The following is a 13122-nucleotide window of genomic DNA, read 5'->3' on the forward strand; positions in this document are numbered from 1 at the left end:
GGCAGTTCACCTTGTAATCAGAAGGTTGCCGGTTCGAGCCCCGGCTCGGACACTCTCGGTCGTTGTGTCCTTGGTCAAGACACTTCACCTACTGGTGATGGCCAGAGGGGCCGATGGTGCGATATGGCAGCCTCGCCTCTGTCAGTCTGTCCCAGGACATGCAATCCATTATTATTTAAACCAACTGTTAACTGTATATTTCTGTACATTTAAGTATTATTATTCATATTGCCACATTCATTGACCTTGTTTATGGGTAATTTCATTGTTTAATCACATTAAAATGTTCCTAATTTAATGTTTAAAAGCACTTGAAAAAGGCAAAATCCCATGTGAAATTAGGGCAACAAACTGTATTGTCATTACTGAAAATAACCGTATTTTTATGAGAAAGTTATTTTCTGTTATTTTCTGGTATTATTTTGGCGCCCCAGCTGCCAGAATATTACTGTTTTTCTAGGATTTTTTTTTTAACAGTGCACAATGACCTCCAGAAATACACATTAATGGTCTATTATGCAAAGAAGAAGTCATATTTGGACAAGTTTGGGAATGCTGGCATCTTCTCTGAGTCAAAGCTTACATAAAGTGTTCTGAGGCAAAGTGGAAAATTGTTCTGTGATCAGATGAATCACAATGTGAAATTCTTTTTGAAAAACATGCATCCCCCAGCCTACAGACCAGAGAGACCATCAAGCTTCTTATCAGCACTCAGAACTCTGTATCTACAGGATTTAGAGCTGCGTTAGTGCCTGCGGAGTTGGTCGCTTGCACATGTGGAAAGACACCATCAGTGCTGAAAGGTATATCCAGGTTTATGGGCAGCAACATATGATCTCATGTAGTATTTTTCGGGGAAGCAATTTTATATTTTACAATAAACAGCGCTCTGAATCTTTTCCAACAACATGACTTCACCACAGAAGAGTGCTTCATAAATCAATCATGCATCCGAGGAGAGCAGAACAAAAAAGTGTGGTCTCCTCAGCTCTGAGACGTTTGCAGGCTGTTGTTAAAAGAAGAGGTGATGCTACACAGTGGCAAAAAATTTTGTGAGGCTTGTTGCTGCTATTAAATTTAAATTTACCTTTTTGTTTTTTTCTTGAAATTTACATTTTCTCAGTTTAAACATTTGACATCTATTTCTGTTCTACTGTGAATAAAATATGGGTTTCTTAGATTTACTCATTTTCACTGCATTTTAACTTTATTTACACTTTACACAGAATCCCAGCTCTTCAGAGTTGGGGTTGTACTTTTGATTACCTTTCACTAACGCATCTTATAGATTTACACAAGGTTTATAAAGACATATTGCTTTTTCATGCATCCACATGTTAGGGTAGTTGATTTCAGGCACTAGGACACGTCATGAGGACTTCCTTCAACACAGGCTGGTAAATCTCAGCATGTCTGAGATCCTGCTGAGACAAAGCAGAGTAAAAAGCCAATTACAGATAATTTTACAGGGCGTATCTGTTTTTCTTCATGTAGTTTTTAGTCAAGCTATATCAGCACATCCAGCAGTCCAGAGCAACTGATACCTGATAGGTCGTTACAAAGAATACTACTATAAATATCATCTGTAGTGTCTATTGGGGAACGATTCCATTTTTAAATACAGGTGTGAGCTTTTTGTGGTCTGAGGAGGACCTTGACTCCTACACCTCGATGTGCCATTGTTTTTGTGCTTTAGAAAATCAAGTCAGTAATTGATAACTTTAGCCAATTACAGTTTTACAAATACACCATCAACACAAGCTAATTCCATGCATTATACCATAAAGAACACAAAATGTGGTGGTGCAATGTTTTAAACAGGGGCCTTCTCCCCAGGAGAGTGATGACTCGTCCTGTATGAAGCCATGTGTAAAGAATAGCTAGTACCTTAAATAAAATGTAATTTGAAAAATTGTGAAGCCTCAAGTTGAGAGTTTGTCCTTCACCATCTTGGTGATTTGAATTTGGTCATGATGAGCAAGAGCAAGGTCTGAGAAACTGAGGGACACTTTCATGGTAGGTTTGTAATAAAGCATAAAGTGTTCTATCATTGATTTTTCTTTAAAAGGGAGCATAATTTACAAAAATAAATACAAAGATTGATGAACTACATATTGAATGCAGTGAACAAGACCATATCAGGAAAGGGTTTATTCAGGTCAAGACTCAAGAGAGCCATCGACACATATTTCCTTATATTTCTTTACAGTAAGACTTCTTTTTTAAACCAGAGGACTGGCCTGATGACCATTAGAAAGAATGTAAGTTTAGTTAGCTAAAAGCACAGTGGCTTTATTTTTCAGATTAGAAGATAGTGGAGAGCAGAGGAGGGTGTCATTATAAAGTTTTTTGTTTTTTTACTTTTTTCTTTTCTTTTCTTTTCTTTTCTTTTCTTTTCTTTGTGTGTGTGTGTGTGTGTGTGTGTGTGTGTGTGTGTGTGTGTGTGTGTGTGTGTGTGTGTGTGTGTGCTTGTCTTAGTTCATACTTTTTTCTTCATTCTGTTACCCAGAGCCCTGATTCCCAGAACTGTGGCACTAATGCAGACGCACAGCTGGAGAACAGTGAGCACGATCAAAGTAATGTCCATGGCTGTCAGCAAACTCTGCAATAAAGGAATAATTAACAAAATACAATCAATGTGCACAATTAATGACAAAAATATGCTATTCTGTATGTTTTAAAAGCATATTTACCTGAGCAAAGAATGCCACATATTTGCAGTTATCGTTGTATTGAGCAGTGGACCAGTTTAAGTCACACATCCAGACAACAGAGGCTTCTGCCAGGTCTATAGCATACAGCACAATACCAGTGATGGCGAAGATGCAGCCAGCTATGTTCATAAACACAGCATACCATGTCTGAGAGGAGAGATTCAATTATTTACCTCACTGTGCTTCATAACAATGTAGGTTTCCTTTTAACTTTAGTCTTTACTTACAAAGCACAAGCAGGGGCACTGACCAATGATAACGGAAAGGATTCCAGCTGCGATGCACTGAACAGGGATCAACAACTCATTAAACAACTCATTAAAGTCAAAAATATTAAATGCAACATTTCTTCTTTTGTTTTTATTCTTAAATCAACAGTTTTATTTTTTACCACTGCACCCAGCCAGTAAGGAGCTCCCAAGCTGGTCAGATCTCCAGGATGTGTGCTTGTGCGTCCGGGACCAAGCCCAATGTTAAACAGCCCCACCATGATCTGTATGGTCTGTAAAAGAATAAATCACACAGTCATACAAATGAAAAATGAATTTTTTTAAAGAGTTTGAGTTGCCCTCACCCCAAGAACTCCAAATGCCCCATTAGGCATCGCCCCCCTGAACACTGGACAGCTGGAGAGAGTCTTGAGGGTTTGATGCAGTGGTGGAAATCTGCTCTTTTTTGTGGTCATCACAGTGACTACAGATAACTCTCACATCTGCAAAGTGGTAAAGAGATTTTAGGAGGCATGGTTCAACAGACACACTGAAATTATAAATCCCATTAGGAAGTTATGAAGCCAAAACAGCAAATCACAACTCAAACAACACAAGACTGACATATCGCTATAACTAAAATATATGCAGCGAGAGTGTGTAATGACATGCTGCATAATGTAATCCTGCTGTGTCATATAATTTTACATAATGATATTTCACAGATAACTTGTCTCTATACACTTAAGCATTTGCATATGTGAAATATAAAGGAATATATTACTATGTTATAAATACCTGTTTCCACAGAAATTGAGAAGAGATGTAAATAAAAACAATAAAAATATAATGATTTCTAAATCACTGAAACTATGCTAATTAGATTCATTGGCCGAAGGATGGCTGGTAACATGATTATGGACAGAAGCGCATCTGAGAGAAGGTGGATGCAATAGTAAACATAGTTTGGTTTTTGTTTTTATTTGTTGTTGTTGTTTTTAAATAACTATTCTCATAATAAAATTAGAAAAGAAAATGCATGGATGTCATCATCAATTTTATTGCTACTCTATACAACTGGATTTATAACATCTAATAAGTAAAAATTAAAAAAGTAAAGAAGAGATGGGGAGAAACACTCTTCAATCGTGCTATGAGTGTCCACCAGAGGGCGCTCTGCAACTTCGCTGTTTGCTCCTGTTTGGAATGCCACAAACGGGAATAACCAGCAACCATAGAGCACAAACAAATAAATAAACGGGAATAAAGGGAAAATTGTTCTTATCTCATTTTTCTAAAGAAAAAAATATATATTAGTCGACATATTGGAATATCAAATTTTCAAATGACCAGATATTTTTAAAAATCCTGAATTCTTTTCTTTTAACAAAATAACAACCACTGGATCGCCTCAATGTAGGCGTTTCTTTTGATTGTCGCTTGTCATCATAACTACTCAAAGTCCCCAAATTCCATTTGTCAAATGATAACTTGTTTCCTTTGTTTATGGCAGGGTGAGTGTAGGAACCTTGGATTGTTGGTTGGAGAGGAAAAGATGTCAGTTTGCCCCGTGGGAAGTGTTAGTGGTAATTTTCACTATCATATTCCACTTCACCGCTACAAACGCTGGAATTTAATGTGATTGACATGCGTAATTTCAAAACAGGAAGCGCTGCTTGGTATTTGAAAGAGTAATTGAGATTGAATGCTTACGAACGGGTTTTGTCTCTCAGCAGATGAAGTTCTCAGAAGATTTAATTTGCACTTCCTTCAGCCTCTTATATTATAGCAAAGATATGTACTCAAAAAAGAAATCAGGGTAATTGAATGTGACCTTGAAAATCAATTATTAACCCCAAAACAGCTAAAATAAAACAAAATAGAACAAAATAAAAACGAATAGGCTACACAATAAATTATTCTTTGTCTATTCGTTTCTTTTGCAAGCAGTGGAAACACTGAGAAAAATCCAGATGATTCAGCCTGCGGCTTCACGTTAAGTTTTATAAATGACTGCAAGTGTGAGTTTCGTGCAGAGGACTTACCTGGCGAGCTGCCTCAAGCCCTGTAACGCCAACAGTTTCGTGCGCCGATGACAAACTCAGGTAACAACAAAAGTGGAACTTCCTGTGTCACACTTTTCTTCAAAATAAAAGCCGTTTAAAACTGAACGTGCAAAATCAATAACCAGGTTAAAGTTCCGCATTTCTGGAATATAATACAGTGATGCCACCTGGCACTCTGTAAGTAATTATTCCCAGCTCTCTTTATTTTGTTCCTGCTGATTCGATACACAGTGGTAAAGTTTGTTTAACACAGAGACAGTTCTTTGTCTTTTATTTAAGGGACGTTTTTCTGCACATTAAAAATATTATGTGCAGACATTATCTTAACATTAACAAAAGAGCAGTGACACATCTAAAAAAAATAATATGGTCTATGAATAAAAATACATGTGACTAAGGTTTTTAGATTTTTTAAATAATAAAATTGGCACCTGTTGAAGGTATTCCAGAAAAAAATATGTTCTAGTGTTTTGTTTTCCTCTTCTTCTATCGCTTTAATATTAAATGTAAAATCTACACATACACAAATTTATCATAATTATAAAAATAAAAATGATAAGTGCTGTAACTGAAAAGTCATCATCGTTTTCATTATGCGTTTTAATTGAAAGAGTAAGAACAATACATAAAGCTCATTATTTGATTTTTTTTATAGGTTGGTTCATTTTACAGTTTCATTTCTAATTCACTATGTATTCTTTCTGTTGTCATATGCAGCCAAAAGCTAAAACAACATTTGGGCCCTTTTTCAAAACAAACAAACAAAAACAGGGAAAATAAGTGAAAATAACAGTGAAAATATGTATTAATTGAAATTATCATTTTGCAGTTCGCTCCATTCACTCAGTGAAGTTACAGTTTATTAAAAGAGCTAAAAATATGAGAAAAAACAGACAAACTAGTAGTCCCATACCGTGCATTGATGTGCTTTGCTAATGTGCAACTGTGTCATTTAATTACTATTATATGTTTGTAGAATACAAAATCTGCATTTTAGAAAATGAATTAGAATGAATGAATTGACTTAAGAAACAGCTTTACAGTTACAGCCAACACTAAACATTATTACTTTTGTAATGCAGTTTTGATTTGATTCTGTTAGTAAATCTTGAGGATTTATTTCAAGGATCCAAACATTAGAGTGAATCCTTTTTCAGCACCGGGACTCATCATGAGAACTTCCTTCAAAATTGGCTGGTGAATCTCAGTATCGTTGACACCCTGCAGACACAAAACACAGTGCACTTCAATAACATTAGATCATGATTATGTAATGATTTACTGATTATTTATCTTTGTTCTTATAGCACCAGCATTTTAGCCTTTAGTTTTTAATAGGATTATTCATGTTATGCTAACATGTTAATTCAGCTCTACCTGCACCGGCATCTAAACTAATATTTTGTGTGTTTGTTTTGATTCATACTTTTTCCTTCCATCTGCCGCACAGAGCCCTGATGCCCAAAACTGTGATGGCAATGGAGACCCCGAGCTGGAGAACAGCCAGGACAATCAAAGTAATGTCCATGTCTATCACCAATCTCTGTTAATAAGAGAATAAAAGAATTTTATTGGACTCTGAGTACTTATATTAAACTGTCAAATAAAATTTTAAAAAAAACTATAGTATGGGATAAAAACAATCACTTGTTTTAAAAGCGTGCTCACCTGAGTAATGTATGCCAAAAGTTCACATTCATTGAAATACTCCTCGCTGGGCTGGCTGTTTTGACAAAAGCCGATGAAAGCGGAATTATCAAGGTCTAAAGCATACAGCACAATGCCAATGATGGCATAGATGGAGCTGATTATGTTCACAGTCACAGCAAAGATCACCTGTGGAGAACTTCTGTTAGTCTTTTGATAATGATCTAAAATAATGTACTTTCCTCTTGAACTTCAGTCTTTGCTTACTGAGACAAAATAGGGACAGCAGTTGAGAGTAATTGTGAAGATTCCAGTTATGATGTACTGAAGGGAGAAAAATTAACATGAAAAGGGAAATATTAAATAGCATGAAATATTATTAATAATAAATAAATATAATAATAATAATAAATAATATTTTCAAATATGATTAAAGAATGATGGGAAAGGTTGTATTTGTACCACAGCTCCAAGCCAGTAAGCAGCTCCCATGTTGGTCAAATCGCCAGGATACATGCTGGTTCGTCCTGGACCAAGTCCAATGTTTAGCAGACCCACAAATATCTGTATCACCTGTAAAAGTTTTACAACAGTTATATCCCACTGTGTTACACTTAAAAGGTTTGTATGAGCTTCAGTTCTCCTTACCCCGAGAACTGGAATAATGCTCCTGTACATGCACATCCTGGTGTGAAACAGTTGTTCTCGTCTTTAACAGTACTGGAAATCTTTCACACCTGTAATGTGGAAAGGAGATTTTAGCTAAGATACTGCGCAGGACCCTCAAGCTCCCAGGCCTCTGGTAGAGGACCCGAGCTTGAAGGATAAACCGCCCGCAGGGGCGTGCTGGGTGTTTATATATATATATATATATATATATATATATATATATATATATATGTACTGGCTTCTTGTAGAACAAGTGTTGAATGAATATGCTGAAAAATGAATTTTGCAAGTTCACAAACATGTTTTGACATGTGACACCCGAGTTGAAAAGGGGAAATTCAGAGTGTTCCGAGAAGCCCTGCACTTCCTTGTGTCGCATATTATGTTCATGAAAAAAGTTATGTGATAATAAAGATTTTCACAATATAATATTCACAAGAAAAGCGTCAGCTCACAGCTAAAGTAACATAAAACTATTCGACATGTTAAACATGTTACATTTTGTAAGTAAGGAGTGAGTTTGTTCTGTGCAGTGTTCTTACCTAGCAGGCTCTGGTTCCCGGCACTGAGTCTGTTTTGCCAATGACAAGTTTAAATAAACAAAATAACAGTGGTCCTTCCTGTCACCACCTGTTTCTTCAAAATAAAAGTTTTTCTCACTGATTTTACAGTTTTTGTTATCTTCAATTATTAAACTTGAGAAAGTTAAATTGATTTTAACATTCATGTGGATGACACTGACTGTAACACAGCAACTGACTTTTTATCCATTACTGACTCTATGGTCTCTGGTCCCACACACACAAAAAGGCCACACCGGGACCCCTTCTATTCACCACATCACCCCCGTCCTGCAGTAGCTTCATTGGCTCCCTGTCAAATACCGCATCAATTTCAAGATACTTTTATACACATTTAAGGTGATCCATCACCTCTCCCCTTCATACCTCTCTGATCTGGTCCAGATCACCATTCCTTCTCGGTGTCTCAGATCTTCTTCCTCTCTTTCTCTTTCCGTCCCTTCCCCTCGGCTAGCCACCATGGGGCTTTCTGCTGCTCTGCTCCTCGACTCAGGAATTCCCTTCCTCCTGGAATAAGGAATATCACTTCCCTCTCTCTCTTTAAGCCTAGACTCAAAGCTCACCTGTTTACAATAGCCTATTCCACATAAGCTTTTCCATTCTGCTATTTTAAATTTGCTCTGTGTTTTAGCTTTCTAATTTTGTAAATTGTTATGCTTGTTGTTGTCATTGCTTGTCTCTATTCTGCTGTGTACAGTGTCCTTGAGTGTTTTGAAAGGCGCTTTTTTAAATAAAATGTATTATTATTATTAAGATCCCTTTTATGTCAGAGCTTCTTGAAAAAACTGTGGCAGAACAGCTGATTTCTTTTAGGGAAAAGCATGAGATCTTTGAGAAATTTCAGTCTGGGCTTCATAAGCCCCACTCCACAGAAACTGCTTTACTGAAAGTTTCTAGTGATAGAACTGGCAAGACAGCTGCTTTTACATGAAAGTTTTTGATTCACACAAACCCTCCCTTTATTGTGCAGACTCGGCACATCCCAAATCAAAGAGTGGAGAACAGGTTTGAGGTCTTTCACATTAATAGAGTGGCAGCCATTCTGTTCAAGCCATATTTGGAGTGATGTGAATCCTGTCAAATGCTACTACTGTCAGGGTTCCGGGTTTTTGACCAAGTATTTTCAGTTTTATGCTTTTTTGTATTATGATGTTCTTTTTTGTATAGTTTGGGCTTCAGCTGGTTCTGTTGATAGCGAGTTCTGTTTCCCTATTTAGTTCTCATCTGTCTAGATTCATCTCAGGTGTGTCTTCCCCACTATGGTGGTAATTGTGTCGTGTCTTCAGTGTGCGAGTCTGTCAAGTCTCCATCGCCCTGTGTTTGTTTGAGTGATATCTTTGTCTTACGTCGTCTCCTCTCTTTGTCATGTGTAATTGTCCATTTAGGTTCCCCTTGTGTCTCTGTCCACTGTGTCCCTCTCTGTGTTTGTGTTTATGTGCACGGGTCCCTTTTCTGTTCCCACGTTCCCCCTTCTTGTGTTCATTCCATGTCTCATCTGTCTGTCATGTTTATCCATGTTCCCTCATCCTCTCCTTAACTATCACCATGTCAAGTCTGTGTGTCTTAGTCTGCGTGCTTCCTGTTTTATTTTGAAGGTCTTGTGTTCCATGTTCAATGTGTTCAGTTTCACCTCCTGCTTATATGTAATCTGTGAGTTTTCATTTATTCTTTGTCAGGTCGTCTGTTGTGTTTCACACCATGTTTCCAAGTATTCATGTTACTCATGTCCAGGTTTTTTCATGTTCAGTTCTAGTTTACCCAGTTTAGTTAGTGTTTAGTTTCAGATTGGTTCGCCTTGCCCTTTGTTTTGTACCTTTTCATCATCTTTCAATAAACGTCTCACCTTTTGTTAAATTACAGTTGGTTTCCAAGTGTCTGCGTTTGGGTCCACTATTCACACTTCCCACAGTCTGCTTCCTCTAACTGTGACAGCTATTCATGTCAGTAAGTATGCTCTTTAGGATGTCCACTGACATTTTTAAATATGTTATTGCAAAGCACACAAACCGACCATAAGCATTCCATTATATGAATATGGGCAAATTGCCCATCATTACTGCTTTTAGTATAGTTATTTTTAGGGGTCCAGTGATTAAATTTAGGGGTGCTTGGAGGGGTCTAAACTCACCAGTGGTAGAAAATGAAAACTTTTAACTCATACTGTGAGTTGTCAATTTTATATCTGCAAAGGTGCATTCTTATCATTTATTGTACGTGTGTGTAGAACAGAGAAGTCTTCTCATTTGTTTACACAATGAAATCAGAAAATTAGCATAAAAAAATATTTCAAGCACTTCTCAATGGTGGAAAAAGCCAGAAACTGAAGAACTGAAGAACAAAACAAATAGTTTTACTTTACTTTTACTTTTATTTTTATTCAAGAATCAAAGAAATCATTTACAAGCAGATGAGGATATACAGAGAGATACTGGGCAAAGTTCTGCTGGAGTTCAGAGAAACAGAAGTAAATGTGCAGCTCATGCATTCATGTGTTCACGAGGTCAGTTTTCATTTCCGGGATGGATCGGGATGATCTCTTCCATGACTTGTGGCAACTGTTCCTCGACATCTTTGTCACCCTGTGGACACAGAGCTCTGATGCCCCAAATAGCATAACGAATATTGACAGCCAGCTGAAGAAGAGCCAGGGTGATCAGTGTGATGTCCAAGGATTTCAGTAATTTCTGATGATTTTAGAACAAAGTAAAATAAAGAAAAGACACAATTTACCTCAAAAATTGTCATACAGCACTGTACAGAGCAACTCACATGGCCAGCATGCTGCAGTTATGGTATGTACGCTGTAAATGTGTGTTTAGGCTGGCTTACTTGGGCAAAAAGCGCTACATTTCTGCAGTTGTCTTCATAATGAACAGCATCATCGCTGCTGCGGTCACAAATCCAGAGGAGAGAGGCGTCTCTCAGGTCTATGCCATACAGCACAATGGCAGCAATGGCAAAGATCCCACCAGCAATATTTATGAAAACAGAGAAGCCCATCTGAGAGGAGACATTTATAAAATTAAAACTTAGAAACAAGTTTTCTAACACATTTTTTTATTTACAATCTTATTTACAGCACAGTCTTTATGAATTTTCTTACCAAACAGGATGAACGGAGTTGTCCAGCCAAAATGGACACAATTCCACTAACAATGAACTGGTGAGAGGTCAGTAGACATGATATTAGAGGTGATCATAAATTCAAGAAAACTACATTTTTTAAAAAAGGTAATAGACCATTTAACAAATTGTTAATGTATTTATTGAAAAGTTATAGACTTTAGTTTCAGGTGATTTTACCCCTTTGCTTAGCAGGTTGCCAAATAAGTTCCAGCTGGAAACATAAATTCTTTTCAGATTGTATCAGGAAGGACATCTGGTGTAAAACTCCACCAGAGCTACCTGCTTTGATGACCCTTGTGACAAAGGGACAGCTAGCGTTTGGTACGGTGTCATCGAGAACAGATCATCTTAATTTGGTCATGTCAAGCAAACAGCCCCACCTCACTGCTGTTTTTGTTAAAGTCAATCAGCAGAAAGTTGACACATAGGGGGAGGAGCTACAACACCAAGCCCATCATGAGGTATGAGCAGATTGATTTGAGCTGTTGTGAAGTCCGATTGACAGCTGCCACGAACTGTACAGCTGTAGATTGAAGAATGACTCCCAACATTAAATATTTGGACCTACAAATGATGGGATAACTAACATATGCATAAAAGACACATTAATTTAAAAAAGGCCTTCTTTTTTCCTGCAGGTCAAAATACAAAACTCTTCTACCACAAAAAATGCTAAATACGCAACACTAAGGGGAAAAAGAAGATTATTTTACCACAGCACCCAGCCAGTAAGCAGCTCCCAGGCTGGTGAGGTCCCCAGGATGTGTGCTTGTTCGTCCCGGCCCAAGTCCAATGTTAAACAGGCCCACTAAGATCTGTATAGTCTGTAAAGGATTCAGAACAATTACTGTAAAAGCTTAAAATTACCTTTTAACAGCTGGATGATACATTTCTTTTATGTTCTCACCCCAATAGCTGCAGCATCAAAGACCTGCAGCAGATGCAAACAGCAGCAAATCTTTGGACTGCAGCAAAGAGACTTCAGGATGTGACACACTGATGGAAGCATCTTCTCGCTATTTGCCAGCTTCCTTTTTTTGATGATGGGCCGACACCTAAAACTTGAAAGACGTTTCTGTCCTTTTGTTCAGCAGTGGGAATGTGCCTCCCACCAAAGAAATGTGTCGTCTTGCTACCTCTCTAGAGGTTGGAGCTCACACAGGTGGTCTCTCATTTTTGGTTCATGTGTGCATGTGAGGGGTGGGTATTTGCAGAGGACCCACATTTGAATGCGCCAAATTCTCAATGCTTAAAGCAAACAGAGTCACAATTATCAGTCAACAAACCTATCAAATCCAAACGTGCAGGTGTATTAAAGCCGTTGGTGTGCTCTAAGGCAGCGAGATAATGCTTGTGTCCTTTGCCTGCCATTATTTATTTAGTGACTGTAAAATATGCAACAGAGGACAAAGTAAAGCATGTTGTGTTTCTGTCTTTTCTGTATTATTCTTTAATACATCTATTCATAATACATCTGCTTTTTTAATCTTCCATTCACCTGTGGTATGTATATATTATTAAGTGCTGTATGATGCAATGGTGGCTTCAAGTGGGACATGGGGAAAAGGTCAAAATGTGACATTTCTTCTGTTGCAGCTAATAAAAAAAGATAACTTTAATGTTGTCATGGTTACTTGGATTATGTATATGTTTCTAGTTCTGTTCCTTAGCTGTTAGTTTCCTTTTGTGATCCTTGTCTCCCTGGTTGTGTCCTTGTGTTTGTCTGGTTTCTCTGTGTTCCCTCTCTTGTGTTGTTATTATGTCTGTAGTCCTGCATCCTGTGTTTCTCCCTTTCCTGGTCCCACATTCTCCTCTGTGTGTTTCATCTTTTTGTTTTCCTGCTCTTGTGCATGTGTTACTTTCCTATTGTGTATATATTGTCTGTTTCTGCCACTGCTCTTTGTTACATCGTCGTCAATTTTCCCCTCATCCCAGGTGTCCTGTTCATTTAGAGGTTTCCTGTTTAGTTCATTAGTGTTTATAAGTGTCAGCTTAGTGCTAGTGACAGCCAGATGAAGCTTTCTGAAGCATCGAAGCTTGTATCGATAAAGGGTTCATTACTCAAAGCTTTTCAACATAATCTTCTTTGGTAGCATCTGGTGGCCAAAAA

General features: G+C 37.6%; 2 protein-coding genes across 3 annotated transcripts; both read right to left on the reverse strand.

Moving 5' to 3' along the window:
- Positions 1–377: 377 nt before the first annotated feature.
- On the reverse strand, positions 378–5018 carry LOC116327131. 2 transcript variants are annotated; one of them, XM_031748627.2, is made up of 7 exons: positions 4969–5018; positions 3289–3426; positions 3106–3216; positions 2942–2998; positions 2694–2861; positions 2486–2602; positions 378–1421 (listed from the first exon to the last, which is right to left on the reverse strand). In XM_031748627.2, exons 2-7 carry the CDS (start codon positions 3397–3399, stop codon positions 1353–1355), a joined length of 633 nt encoding a protein of 210 aa, XP_031604487.1. In that variant the 5' UTR covers positions 3400–3426; positions 4969–5018; the 3' UTR covers positions 378–1352. The 2 variants fall into 2 exon arrangements, with proteins under 2 accessions (XP_031604487.1, XP_039475950.1); XM_039620016.1 differs by having other exon boundaries at positions 378–1424.
- Positions 5019–10387: 5369 nt separating this feature from the next.
- On the reverse strand, positions 10388–12022 carry LOC120442743. Its single transcript, XM_039619892.1, has 5 exons — positions 11920–12022; positions 11726–11836; positions 10990–11046; positions 10716–10886; positions 10388–10570 (listed from the first exon to the last, which is right to left on the reverse strand). The coding sequence occupies exons 1-5, from the start codon at positions 12019–12021 to the stop codon at positions 10388–10390; spliced, it is 624 nt and encodes a 207-aa protein (XP_039475826.1). The 5' UTR covers position 12022.
- Positions 12023–13122: the final 1100 nt, after the last annotated feature.

This window comes from Oreochromis aureus, linkage group 11, assembly GCF_013358895.1.
Source record: "Oreochromis aureus strain Israel breed Guangdong linkage group 11, ZZ_aureus, whole genome shotgun sequence".
NCBI classification, from domain to species: Eukaryota; Metazoa; Chordata; class Actinopteri; order Cichliformes; family Cichlidae; genus Oreochromis; species Oreochromis aureus.

Excerpts from the sequence above, each read along its gene's own strand:
- LOC116327131 (XM_039620016.1), bottom strand. The coding sequence starts at position 3,399 with ATGACCACAAAAAAGAGCAGATTTCCACCACTGCATCAAACCCTCAAG. Across the intron at positions 2,862-2,941 it reads AGTGCCCCTGCTTGTGCTTT|ACATGGTATGCTGTGTTTAT; the intron begins GTAAGTAAAGAC and ends CTCTCCTCTCAG. Across the intron at positions 2,603-2,693 it reads ATGTGGCATTCTTTGCTCAG|AGTTTGCTGACAGCCATGGA; the intron begins GTAAATATGCTT and ends CCTTTATTGCAG.
- LOC120442743 (XM_039619892.1), bottom strand. The coding sequence starts at position 12,021 with ATGCTTCCATCAGTGTGTCACATCCTGAAGTCTCTTTGCTGCAGTCCA. Across the intron at positions 11,837-11,919 it reads TTGATGCTGCAGCTATTGGG|ACTATACAGATCTTAGTGGG; the intron begins GTGAGAACATAA and ends AATCCTTTACAG. Across the intron at positions 10,887-10,989 it reads AACTCCGTTCATCCTGTTTG|ATGGGCTTCTCTGTTTTCAT; the intron begins GTAAGAAAATTC and ends GTCTCCTCTCAG.